Consider the following 14,806-nt stretch of genomic DNA (forward strand, 5'->3'; position numbering starts at 1 on the left):
TAACGCTAATCCCTAATAATATATTAATGAACAAATTTAGGAAAAAGAGGAAGGGAAGGGTAGTGACGTCACGTCCTGTCGGATTAGGAGGGCACGTAGGCAGCTCCATTAAATGCCGACACAGATTAATTCGTCCGATGTGAAGTCTGTGGCTGTGTCCTAAGAATTCATTTTGGTTTGCACTTCATTTTTATGGTTTCCTCTCTCTTTAATTCCCTACTCATTCCCGGTTTCTGCTACCACTCCAAATTCAATTTCTCTCTTTCTCTCGTTCCTTAATTCCCATCACAACTCGAACATAAGCAAGCACTACCACTACTCTCTCACTTCCCCTCCCCCACTTCCTTTTCCCTTTTCCCCTGCTCTCCCATTTCTCCCACCATACTCTCTCTCTCTCTCTCTCCACCGTTTTTATTTTTATTATTTGTTCTTTTCAATATTCATCGCTCCACTCTCACCCCTCATGCTTATGCTTCCCCTAAAATGGTAACTAAATGATAAAGTTAAAAACGTGTTCAATCTTTCTTCTCCACAATGATATAATTCTCTTACCTCCTTTTAACCTTAGCTAGTAAGTTAACTCTTTTTTCTTTTATCTATTATATAGGCAGATAATGATAATTAAGCAAAATTTTGTGCATAATTTTTTTAAAATATAATTTATAAAAAAATATTTTTGTTATTTCAAATAATTAAATCTATAGTCTTTTAATTTTAATATATTATACTTATTATCTTAGTTAAAATTAAACTTATCATTTTTATTCATAATTTATAAGAAAATAAATTGGTAGTCAGATTAATATTTTTTCATAATATAGGTTACAGTAATAGAAAACATTTTAAAATAAAAAAGAATAACACGTGGTTGGAAAAGAGGAGAGAAATTTGGGCAGTAAAAGTAAAAAGGTAAATGTCTGAGCATAATAGGTACAGGTGTTAATTATGTAATGGGAAGTGTTTTGAAAAGCTTTCGAGAGTGAGACACCTCTTTTCTGCTGACCGGTTATTGATGACCACATCCTCCCTCCCATTTCTTATCTTCCCCTCTCACTACTCAGTACTCAGACACATTTAATAATCCAATAAATATATATCATCTAATAAATAAATCTTAATCGTAATTCCAAATTAATCTATGTATGTTCTCGGTATAATTTTGTGTACACATACACTTAATTATATTACCATATTAATAAAAGTAGTTTAATTTTTTAAATAAATTAAGTAAATAAAAATATAAAAAAGTTTTTATTGAACTTTTACTAATTTTATTTATAGCTAATCACTATTATCTCATATCCCAGAGATAAATATACACAAAAAGACAATCTTACTTAGCATATATAATTATTATTATTATTATTATTATCCCTAGTGAAATTCCCTGTGTCTCATCGCTCGCTTGTTGCTCCCTCACTCACTCACTAACCCCACTCACCTTACCCCCTTTATGTAGACAGATCTTCATCCTCTCGTTCCCATACTCCAAACACAAATTCTCAACTAAAAGAACCTAAACCCTACTACACCTAGTGCATAACCACAACCAAATTCCAAAACAAGAAGAAAAAATAATTTAATATTTCTTTTTTCTTTTTCTTATTTTTAGAGGAAAAAAAAAAAGAGTGTGGTATGGAATTTGACGAGCAAGAAGAGCAAGAGGAGGAACTGGGAATACCTGAGGCACCGCAGCCGCAAGCCACGCAAGCGTGTTACGACTCACTCGGAAACTCAGCGAAACTCACTGGGGATGGAACCGCCGCGTCAGGCTTTGGACGAAAAGGAGCAGCAGCGTCGTCGGTGAGGTACCGTGAATGTCAGAAGAACCACGCCGTCAGCTTCGGCGGCCACGCCGTAGACGGTTGCTGCGAGTTCATGGCCGCCGGAGAGGACGGCTCGCTGGAGGCCGTCATCTGCGCTGCCTGCAACTGCCACCGCAACTTTCACCGCAAAGAGATCGACGGCGACATAAGAGGTGGAAGCGGCGCCGGGACCTTACACCACCACCGTCCTCAACCTCCTCCGCCGCATCTCCACCAATTCTCCCCTTACTACCACCACCGCGGTCCGCCGTACCCGGCAGGGTACCTTCACCACCTTGCAACACCTCCGATGGCTCAGCACCGTCCTCTAGCACTTCCTGCAGCGGTTTCCGGCGGTGGACTAAGCAGAGATGAGGAGGACATGTCGAACCCTAGCAGCAGCGGTGGCGGCGGCGGAGGCGGAGGTGGCGGTTGCGGAAGCGGTTCTTCAAAGAAAAGGTTCAGGACGAAGTTCACGCAGGAACAGAAGGATAAGATGCTTGCTTTCGCTGAACAAGTTGGATGGCGGATCCAGAAGCAAGATGAAGCCATGGTTGAACAGTTCTGTGCCGAAGCTTGCGTTAAGAGGAGCGTTCTCAAGGTTTGGATGCACAATAACAAGAACACTCTTGGTAAGAAACCCTAATTTGGTACTAATTTATTTTCTCCCTTCATTATGATGATGATTAATTAATTTTAATTATTGTGTCCCTTTCTAGTTATTCTTTGTTTCTTTGGTGTCCCTTTCTCTCTCTTTTTTATGAGATTATGAATTTATGACGAGTTTTAATTTTGTGTTGAGAAAAAAAAAAAGAAAAGAAAAAAGAATTTGTAATGTGAAGCTCTTTAATGGGAGATCAAGCTCGGTTTGATTTCTTACTTCTTACTTGTTACTTTAAACTTCTGCTGATTTTAGATTTATTTCTAAGTTAACCGTTATTTTATGGAAATTTTTTTGTTAGTGGTAGTTCTAAGTTTCATGTTTGGAAATGGCAAGTGCTGTGGAAGCTTTAGGAAGTAATAAGTGAGGAATGTAATTAGCAGATTTATTAAACATTAATGTCAGGTGAACCCGTACTGCTACTAGCTAGGTTTCATTATTAATCTTGAGTTAATCATGGAGAGAAATCTAATAAAGACAAAATAACCCAGCATATAATGCATGCATTTGTAATAATACAAATAATTTTCTGTGTGGTTTATTTAACATGCGTAATCCTCTCCCGCATTTTCTCCTTTCTTTCTCTCTCATATTAATGTCCCAAGTGAGTCTCCGTAATTAATCTTCCCATTCTGTTCACGCTTCAACTTTATAGTCAGCTAAGAAATTAATTCACTAATAGTCAAGAGAGATTCACTGATTCATGAACCAAACTCCCACAGTGACGTGAGTAACAGTAAATTTGCTTGTGAAATTGTGTCATAGAGTACCTTTTCTCTCTTGTCTTTGTTCATTCCACCATTAATTCATAAATTTGGTATTATTATTAATTACTTCCGCGCAATTATATCCGGTACTTACTTTTTGCTGAAGAACATGCACCTAGTCGTCCTCCATTTATGAATTATTCTATAGACTTTCAGTTTAATTTCTTCCTTTATGTTAGGTCGCTGTTACGTTTTCTTTTCTTTTGTTAATTTATTTTCTTTGGCTTTTTGTGGGGGTGGTGGTTTGGGTTTTGGGTTTTGGGAGGGAGAGGGGGAGGGGAGAGGAAAGGAAACTACACTGTTGAAATTTTATGGGTTGAATGATTCAATTCCATTCTCGTATATGTTTAGTGACTGGTGAGAGTGGTGGTGTGAAAAGCGAGAAAGCAAATGGAAGAACAAATTAAACTAAGAGTGGGCGGTTCACGCGGCAAACTCGTACACTGTTTGCTTGTCTGGTCATCACAGAAATCAGTCTTTGCAGAATCAGATTTTGCAGATCTTTTTTTTTTTCTTCTGATTATGATGAACAGAAAAACCTTGCTTGGTGCCAGGTTGCTGCACGACAGCACTAATAAACTATTTTTGCTCATCTGTTTCTTGTTCGTTTATTTTTCATTTTTAAAATTTAAATTATTTGTATTTTGAATGGAACATCCATCCGTTTAATGATTAGCTTTAGCTTTAAGGTTGTTTAGGGTTAGTTTTCAATGTCGTTATTTTCATGATGGTGTTTAGCTAGGGTGCCTAGGCACAAATGCATATGCCACCTATTGCTGTGTGTTAATGTATGTATAAATGCACAAGGGTGGTCTTCATCACATAGAGCGAAGACCTTAAACAAGAAATGCTAATATATAAGCAACACTAATAATTTTAACTACTACATAAAAAATTACACTAGAATAAGAAATATGTGTATTTTGAGAGACTCGCATACAAAGTTAAAAAAAATACGCATCCTTTTTATTTTTGGTGTAATTATTGGTGTAGTTTTCAAAATTGGTAATTTGTTTATATTTTTGCTTAAACAAAGATGATGTAACCTTTTGGTTTGATAAAAAACAATTACTAATATAATGATTCAATGAATGTCATTGACTTCAAAGTTGCAGAAAAGGTGCAGTTTTTCTTCCTCAATAATTTTCGTTTTATATTTTATTTATATTTTTCCAAAAAAATGCTACCATTTTTTATTATTGTTTTCAAAAGTGAATGACATTATTTCTTACGGAAGCAGCAGAGCTGATTCCCATTTGAAGGGACCAAATAATTTTTAGTTCCATATAAATACTTATATTATGACTCAAAAAGTCATTACTTCTATGAATTGTTTTTATATAATTTTCATTTCTCTACGATGATGCTAATTCTTTTGATACTTAATGATAATGAGGACGTTTGAACTTATTAACTTCATACAGTTTATTCAATACACTACATTATGCTAATTGATTTGACATATCACATATGTAGTATTGAATTTATTCTTTTATGGATCATATAATTCCAATGCATCCTATGAAATAACTACTTTAGTATATCTAATATATTATGGAGATTAAGGAGTTTGTTGTATAAATTTTGTTAAAATGTTTTTAATTATATATATTTATAAAAATATTTGTTATTTCTAATATTGAAATACAAAATCAGTGTGTTTTTGGATAAAGTATTTTAAAGAGAGAATATATTTTTTGAAAGCATTTAGAAATTTTAAGAATAAAATATTGTATTTGAATATCTCATCGGAAATATTTTCAATCTTTTTAGAAACTTTTAAGAGAATTTCAACTACTAAAAGCATTTATATAAATTAATTGAAATTTGAAACTAATGATGATAATCAACTATATATTTTATTAATAAAGCTAATCTAACTATTTTTCTAAACAAAATATTTTTAAAATACAACTAATATAATTAGCTCAACTAAAAAATATTTTAAAATTAAAGAAAATTTAATTACAACATTTAAATTCTTTTATATTTATTAAGATACACTATAATTTAAAAATACTCAATCTAAACACACTCTTAAAGTGTAAGATGTTTAACAGCTAGACTAATCTCATCTAATTTATTATGAATATATTTAATAAATAAGGAAAAATAGATTAATAGAGACATGAATAATTGTTAATACTATATATATATTTGTTTACAGTTTCCATTGTGTGTCGTATCTTTTTTATTAAGTATGCATAATGCAAGTGTTTACGAGCATTTGCTAAGAATATTAAACAGGAAAGATTTTACAGAAACCTGAACTTTTATGCATTTATTATTTTTGAAGTCTTCAAAATTTATCGTCTTAATAAAGTTCTACTTTTATATTTTTAGTTAATCCCCTTATAAGACTTGTATGTTAATAAAATCATGTCTTTTATTTGTTTAACAAGTGTAGAATATGTGAGAGAAATTGTGTGTGCCTGTGTGGGAGAGAGAAGAGAGACGACGAAGAAGAAAGACCGTCCCCCCGGGGGGTGCTGCGCCCCCGTGACCATACCGCTCCATCATTGCCTAAAAATGAAAGATAATAATGCTACAGAATAAAAAAATAAAGATTTTTGTATAAAAGGAACTAAATTCTCATTTTGGTCCTGAGATTTATTTAATTATTTATTTTGGAGAAAATTTTACTCTTTTTTTTTAGAAAATGTTAAAATGACATTTTCTTTTTTTTTATTTGTAAAATGTATAATTTTCTTTTTTATAGCTTTTAAAAATTTTTTTAATTTATTTTAAATTTTTTGTATTAACTAATATTAATTTTATCTATTTTTTAAAAAAAAATAATTTTTTTTACAAAAATATTTTTTAACAAAAATTTTATTTTTTATTATTAAATTTTATTTATCAAAATACTTTTTAATAAATTATTTTTTATTAATTAAATCGTATTTTAATCAAAATATTTTTTAAAAAATTTAATAATTAAATTATTTTTGCTAAGATACTTTTCAATAATTTTATAATTATTAAATTATAATTTTATCAAAATTTTTGTTAACAATTATTTTTATATTTTACTATTAATTTTTCGATATTAATATATATTATTTTAATATTACATAAAAAATTTTACCATTGTTAATATGTATAACAATTATTATATATTAATATCAGAAAATAATTGTATCAAGATTTTTTTATTTAACCTTAAAATAATATATATCGATATCGAAAAATTAATAATAAAATATAAAAATAATTGTTAACAAAAATTTTGGTAAAATCATAATTTAATAATTAAAAAGTTATTGAAGAGTATTTTAGAAAAAAATAATTTAATTATTAAAATTAAAAAAATATTTTGATAAAATATAATTTAATTAACAAAAAATAATTTATTAAAGGATAATTTGCTAAGTAAAATTTGATGATAAAAAATAAAATTTTTGCTAAAGAGTATTTTTATAAAAAATAATTTATTTATTTTTTAAAAAATAGATAAAGTTAATATTAGTTAACATCCAAAAATTTAAAATGGAATAAAGAGAAAGTTTTTTAAAAATTATAAGAGAAGAAAATGTACATTTTATAAATAAAGGGGAGAAAAGTATCATTTTAGTATCTCTCAAAAGAAGGTAGTGAAATTTTCTCTTTATTTTGATCTCCAAAAAATTTAAAATTATCTATATTGGTCCTCTAGTTTAGACACTAATATCCCTCGATTCTTTCTGGCGATAACTAGATAAACAGAATGTTAAAGTGGTACCTTCTCTGCCAAATTAGAAATGAGTAAACGTTGTTTACCCTTTGGTGTCCGAAGAAATTAGAAATGACGTCCTTTTGTATATGAAGGAAGTAGAAATAGTTTTGACCAATAATAAAGTATTCTTTTTTTTTTTGTATATGAAGGAAGTAGAAATAGTTTTGACCAATAATAAAGTATTCTTTTTTTTTTTTCGCTATTCTTTTTCGTTTCTAATGAATGACGCCAATAAAGGATTAGTGAAATCCTTCGTCACTTAGGTTGAACTAACGCACAACTAAGTTAAAGTGAAAATTAGTATTTCAAAGGAAGGAAGTTGTTCTTCTCTCATTTTTAGTCAAGGTAATCCTTAATTTTGGGTTGAGTGATTTTAAAAAATTTTTAATTGATTTTTAAAATACATGTATGATTGTGTGTTATAGTGTTGGTGTTTTTGTCGATGAAAAAACATTATACTTTTTTGCTGCTATTTTTTTTGGTTATGTTAGTTAGTCCTTGCAGCATCTAACATGATAGAGAGGATGTTATTTTAGCATTCTATTTGTTAAGTCATCTAATAAAAAGATTGAAGAACTACATTATTAATATTTTGACCTGAATATGAAGGACTAATATGAATAATTTTAAATTTCGAAGATTAAAACGGATAATTACATGAATCTTAAATATTAAAATAGAGATTTAGTTGTAGATTTACGTATTCCTATAAGTGAATATAGTGAAAGAATAAATATTTAACTAATTTAAGTTAATTTTTAAAATTTCACACGACTCAACTTGATCTTAACTTGGACCACTATCTTGGAAAAATTGTTCATGCTGACATTCAATTGTCTATTATATATTATTTTTTTATATTTTATATTTGACAAAATAAAATATGTTACTAGATATTTTTTTATATATTAATATAATATTTTTTATTGTAATTAAAATTAAATTTTTTCTTCTAAAATTAGAGTTTCTTTCATTTTTTTCTCTATTTTTTTCATTCCTTCACTCACTTTAATATTTTTATATATTATTATCAATAACTAATTACAAATTTAACCATCAAAATATATAACATGATATTTTTTAATTGTGTTTAAATTAAATTAAATTAAATTATTAAAATTAAAATTAAAATATAACTATATATATATATTACTAACTAATTTAATAATCAAAATATATTACATGACACTCTCTTATTAAAATTTAAAAGAAATATTTCTCTCTAAAATTAATAAATTTCATTCCTACATTCTCTTATCTACTTCTATTCTTTTTTTTTTTTATTTCTCCCTATCCTTTTTACTTTACATATAATTTATATTTTATATTTGACAAAACAAAAATATGTTACTAGATATTTTTTCATTACAATTAAAATAAATTTTTTCTTTCCAAAATTAACAAATTCTCTCTCATTCTTATAATTTTGTTTGTTTTCTCTCTCTTTTCTCTCATTCTATATTTTTCTCTATCTTCATGTTTTACAAAAATAAAATTAATAAAATAATATAATTTAAATTAAAAATATTATTATTATATGCATATTTTTTATTTAGTTTTAAATTTTTACTATTTATTTTTTTAATTTATATTTTTAATTCTTTTTAATTGATGAAAATTTTTGTCCTCTACGATCTTTTTATAAAAATAATTTAATTTTATAAATTTTTTGTATCATAATCTATTATGTCAAGATATCATAACAAAATTGATATAATTTTCAAATATTTATATTCCGGTAATATTTTTACGGATAAAAATACTAGTTCTCATATTAGTTTCAGGATTTACTAATTTCTAAGGTAAAATAAATCGTCATAATATACCTGTTATCGGATCATTATTAATTATAATCTAAAGAAAAATGTATACATTTTATCGAATAAATGTTTCACACTTCACATTCCTTGAAGTAAAAAACGATATCTTTCACTATGTACCTATAATTTTTTTTTTCTTTATGTAATTAAGTATTTATGGTTTAGTATCCATGTCCTGCTAAAGCATATAATGTATTCATACCAAACAACAGAATAGAATTTGACATCTTATTGAACGAGCTTATCATTGTGTTGGTGCGAACTGAGCTTCGATCAAACCACGGTATTTGACTTGGAGTAGCTCTTGAACAAGGGGATGAAAATATGAAATAAGTCATTCTCGACATAAACGTGTTATGTTGGGCACTAGGGTCAAAAGCGGATAAGGTTTTGAGGATCGGCAATCTATGTTTCATCTCTTTTCTTGGATTTATATTAAACCAATAAAAATATTTGCGAAGAACCATCGAAATTGGTTTTTAAAAAATTTTAAATTGCACATTTTGATCTTCAATAATTTTTTATTTTAGAAGTCTTTGAGACCAATCGATCTCTTTATAAGGAAGAATAATTTGTCTTATAATAATTTTTATTAGAAATATAATAATAAAATTTTACTAAAAATTTATTCAGTGGTCATATTAAATATTTTATTGTAAATGATAAAGAAATTAAATTATTTTAAAAAAAATAATACTTAAAACTTTTAAATAATAAAAATTTATTAAAAACTAAAATATTTTATCTGAAGTTCGATGGGAATATTTGGGATATATTCTACGTTATTTTTGCACTTATTAGGAAGTTTAATGCATATAAAACCCATGCATCTGGATACGATTATAGATAAATGTATGTATTAGGACAAAAAGAGCAATTGAAAGCAGTCCATTTGATTTTGGTAATAAAAAGTTTTCTTATGGCGTTTCTTAAAGAGTAAAAGAAAATAAAATAGAATAGTTCATATAGATAAAGTGTTTCGATTAGGAAAGAATTACGCTATAAATAAAAATAGTGATGGACTAAAAAAATTTTAGTGAACAAGGCAAAAATATACTAAAACAAATTTTATATATTTTGAAATTAAAATCATATCTATAAATACCTAAAAAAACTAGACCTATATATAAAACTTGAAAAGTATATTAATTTAAAATAATAAAAAATTAATTAAAATAGTTTTTTTCTTTTTATTTTAAAATAATTAAATAATATTGTACTTTATATATGTTTTTAAATTTAAGTTTGATATATTATCAATTTAATGAGTATTATCAATTAATTACTTGGTCAGTTTTAAAAAGTATATGGTTAATATTTATTAATGTTGAATTTGTTTATTTATTTATTTTTAATTTTGATACTTATAATAAAATAATATTATTTCATGTTAAATTTGATAATATAGTTTTTTTAAACATATTCCAATGGAGCAAAGATAATATAATAATTGGAGCAAAATGTATTGATCTATATGTACTTGTTAATTTGTTTACAAATTTTTAGTGGGGCAAGTGTCTCCTTCCTTCTCACCTAAGTCTGTCATTGAATAAGAATATTATGTAATAGTATGGATATACATGATGTAATTAAAAATTCTAATTTCTCTCTTGGTATTAATTCTAAAAATTTTTATTTTATTCTCTATGAATTTTTATCTAATTCTCTCTATTTTTTGATAAAATATCATATCAAATGATACTTTTATTGAACACAATGCTGGCAACGATCACAACTTCTCATGGTAGTTTGAATTCAAGTCACATTCCTTGCCATGATGCTCTCCCAATATTTGATGGTGCAAACGGATATTGGTGAATTCTTTGTGTTTGGAAGCCGTGGAATGCTAGAGAAACTTTGGAGGCTCAACGTTTTCGGGAGGTCGCTTGGGGACTGATTGACCGCAATCTGACATGGTTCCGATTCTGGCGGCAGCGCAATCTAGTGACAAATTGGCCAACCTACGAAACAATATTCCTGCATCGTTACTAACCAGATTTTCAACCAGTATTACCAGAAATTACTCAACATAGCATTTCAGATTGGGAAATTAAATTAGAAGAAGTAATGTTCAAATTATAGCAACCGCAATACATCATAGAACTAGAAGAATTAGTATATTTGAATTTTAAATTTCAACAATCACAGCAATAAAAAGAATCCATGAAACTTACAGATCAATCACAATTTCAAAATCCAGATCCAATTTTAATGAAAACTACGTATTAAGTAGAACTTCAAATCTTAAATCCAAAAATTCAATCAAAATTTCAAGGTCGAGTTCCCGCATCATCAATCACAATTTCGGATATGACAACACAAGCAATTCAACAAGTAGAAGATTTAGAAGCATATATGGAATTACCTACCACGATTGCAGTTGGACGATATTGATGTATGAGCAGTAGATGGCACCACTCCAGGCAACAGTGATGGAAAACTCATGGCCAGAAGCGGCGCCAAGGATAGCGTCATCGCGATGGAGAGGTGGAGGATGTAGGTCAAGAACCGGCAAAGGTGAGGGTGACACGTGTAGCGACCCAATTTCTAGCATGTCATAATTACATTAGAAGCTAAACATTACTAACTTACTTTCCTTGTCTTTAACTAGTATTTATTATATGAGCCTGGTTCGTTGTTAAAACGTTATTTTCGCGAGTTGATTTTTAGAAAACATTGATCGATTCATCAACTCAAGCACACAGTGATAATTAATTTACTGAACCTTACCTCGTCGTGTTAGCTTATAAAAACCGATTTCCTCATATAGCTCGCTTTCTTCCTAGTTTTTGATAGAAAATGTCTTATAAATCATAATATATATAATAAATGAATCTTCATTCCCGAAATTAGGAAGAAGTTCCTCACCTTGACAAATTTAACACGGTTGTGAAGAGGAGGAAGAGATGAATACTTTAATCGATTTAGAGTTTTCATTGGAGTTTTTAGAACTGAAAGATCGGACCTCAGAAGTTTGACGACTACGAAGTTTCCAACCTCCCTCTCTCTCTCTCTCTCTCTCTCTCTCTCTCTCTCTCTCTCTCTCTCTCTCTCTCTCTCTCTCTCTCTCTCTCTCTCTCTCTCTCATATACGAAGAAAAATAAAGGAAGCATGAGATACTTCTCGAGATTATATACGAAGAAAAAAAAACAAGCAAGAGGTGGCTGGACATAATGAGGCCATGGGAGTTATAAGGATGATTCATCAAAATTAATAATAAAATATCATTAAAGAGATAATTACTAAAACAAGATGTAAATAAATATATGAGCTACTAGTATAAATGATACTAGTAATTGACAAGCCAAGAATTTGATACGCTCGAATATTGGCAAGTGCACCAAATCACTCCAAGTAATATGACGGTGAGTGGATATCATTCCTACAAGGATTAATGCATTGAATCAAGCAACGTCTAATTTAACCTCTAATTAGATCAAACAAACCTTGACAAGAGGATTGTGAATCTTGAAGTAGAACCTTGAATAACAAAGAACAATGAAAAAAATGCTTGTTTGTGAATGAGAGAATACTTTTGAATTCGGAGAAGTAATCAGTGAATAAGATATTAAAGACTTCGGAGATGTTTAACTTTTAGAAAAGGTAATGTTAATGTTTTCTTATTTTGTCTCATGCAAAAATATTTTCACGAAAAATCATTTATAACCAAATTCCAATTTTTGGCAATTCAATTTCTCTTAATTTAGTTAATTGCAATGCCTTGGTCAACTAATTAAGAGAAGATGTTAAGCACAGTTTCAATTTAAAGCCGCACAACTTTTAAAATACTATTCCTAGTCAAGTTAAAATTTATGAGAAAGAGTTTCAAACTAATTCCGATATCAAATTTTCTAAAGTAATAACAGAATCCAAGATAGAATTAGAATATTTTCCAATATTTCTAACGATTAAAGATGAAGAACGAGGCTCAAACTTGAGAAAGAATAAAAACATGAATCAAAATTAAAAAAACACTTACATTACCAATCTATAAAATCAAACAAAGCTCCTAGCAACCCTTAACAGAGGAGGTTTAGTTACTCATGATAGAAAAGAAAAATAACCTAAACTAATGAGATGAGGGATGCACGAATGCAGGATGTGAACCTTGTTCACTTATTTATATCCTAGCTTCCTAACTTTTAAAATAAAAAAAAAAACTAATCTTATCTTCTTATCTCCGAAGAATGAGATAAGAACTTATTCAAATTCAAAATAATAATTCAAATCCAATCTAAAACTAAATCCTAAAACTAAAATCTTATCTTTTTAGAAGAATTTATGATGAGTGAATATTTTATACGCTTTTTGGTACTATTTTTCTAGTGTTTTTAGTTACATTGTCTTAAGTTTTATTAAGTTTTAGTAGATTTTAGTGAAAAATTCACTTTTTGGATGCTACTTTGAGTTTTTGTGTTTTTTTTATGATTTCAGGTAAAGTCTGGCTGAATTTGGCAAGTTTTGGCAAAGTCTGATTCAGAGGCAAAGAAAGAACAACAGATGCTGTCAAATCCTGACTTCGTTGCACTCCAACGAGCATATCTTGAGCTACAGAGGTCCAATGATGCGTTCTCAACGGTGTTGAAAAGCTAACTTCCAGAGCTTTCCAGCAATATATAATGCTCTATACTTGTCTTTAGAAATGAAGGCCCAAAACAGGTGTTGAATGCCCAAATTACCCCTTTCTGGCGTTCAACGCCCTAAGAGGACCAAGGCCAGCGTTGAATGTCCAAACCTGGCGTTCAACGCCACCAAGGGAGTACAAGGAAGCATGGACAACCCCTTAATGGGCGTTCAACGCCCATTCCTCAAGTTGGACGCCAAGCTCAGGCCAAAACACTCACCAAAGTGGGCCTAGACGTGGATTTTCACACCTTTAGCATAGTTTATTTCATTTTTTTTAATTTTTAACTACTAGATTATTATATAAAGGAGAAGATCACCCATGTTTAGGATATTCTTCCACCACTTTCGAATTACACACTCTATTCTCTATAAAGCATGAGTAACTAAACATCTTAGGTTAAGGTTAGGAGCTCTGCTGATTCCTATGGATTAATAATATAACTGTTTCTATTTCAATATATGTTTAATTATATTCTATGATGCATTTTCGTACTTCATTCTTATGAATCTGAGGTGGAACTGGCGTATGACCCTTGATTCTACATGGGTTCTTGCGAGTCCTTGGCGGGATAGTATTGAGCTACAGCTTGAGAGTGCATCACAGGTTCCAAGAGAGTATCTGGGCTAATTGGGATATGTGACATATAATCTCGTTAGTCATGGGTAAATGAGGTCTCTGTGGCGCTAAGGCTAGAGTTATAAAAGTATCATTCTCCGATCCAGAAGATCCGACCTTGTCTGTTGCGTTTTGAATAGGATCAACAAAAGGGGAGTGGAATGCATGGAGCTTCATCTTCGGCTATAGTGAGAGACCATAAGCTAACTTGATGAGAGGATATGAGTTACTTGAATATGGTGGATTGCTATGATTTAGAGGAGATTAACTTGATGAGAGGACATGAGTTAATCACTTACATCCTTGCCATGGAATGAATCATTCATTGTTGAAGTAGTTAGTAAGAAAACTTAATCCAGAAAGATAAAGCATCTCCGAAGCCTTAGCTGATTTCCTATCATGGTTTCTCTGCTATTTCTTTTTTGCTTTCTTTAATTATTTTATGCACATTCAACAACAACTACCTTTTCTATTCGCCTGACTAAGATCTGCAGGATTACCATTGCTTACTCAATCCGACAATCCTTGTGGGATCGACCCTCACTGACCTGAGGTATTACTTGGACGACCTGGTGCACTTGCCGGTTTAGTTGTGCGAGTTCTAATTTCGCGTAGCAAGTTAATGCTAACTAATCATTTGAATCTTGAATCTTCGGTTGAATTTAGAGCTTCCTGGGAGTGGCCATTGGATTTAGCACTGGGCTTGATCCACTGGTGATGGGCTTTAATGAATTCTGGATCCATGGGAGTTGAAAAATCACTTGAAGTCGAGCTCTGAAGTTGGCTACTAGGCGCT

General features: G+C 29.9%; 1 protein-coding gene across 3 annotated transcripts; it reads left to right on the forward strand.

The window, feature by feature from the left end:
• The first annotated feature begins 243 nt into the window (after positions 1–243).
• On the forward strand, positions 244–13,647 carry LOC107609786 (zinc-finger homeodomain protein 2). Of its 3 annotated transcripts, none has more exons than XM_088493719.1 (2): positions 244–2,437; positions 13,203–13,647. In XM_088493719.1, exons 1-2 carry the CDS (start codon positions 1,636–1,638, stop codon positions 13,241–13,243), a joined length of 843 nt encoding a protein of 280 aa, XP_088349845.1. In that variant the 5' UTR covers positions 244–1,635; the 3' UTR covers positions 13,244–13,647. The 3 variants fall into 3 exon arrangements, with proteins under 3 accessions (XP_088349845.1, XP_088349844.1, XP_016167301.2); XM_088493718.1 differs by lacking the exon at positions 13,203–13,647 and adding an exon at positions 5,641–5,862; XM_016311815.3 differs by lacking the exon at positions 13,203–13,647 and adding an exon at positions 3,585–3,866.
• Positions 13,648–14,806: the final 1,159 nt, after the last annotated feature.

The sequence above is a fragment of the Arachis ipaensis genome, chromosome B7 (genome assembly GCF_059453495.1).
Source record: "Arachis ipaensis isolate K30076 ecotype BB chromosome B7, ASM5945349v1, whole genome shotgun sequence".
NCBI classification, from domain to species: Eukaryota; Viridiplantae; Streptophyta; class Magnoliopsida; order Fabales; family Fabaceae; genus Arachis; species Arachis ipaensis.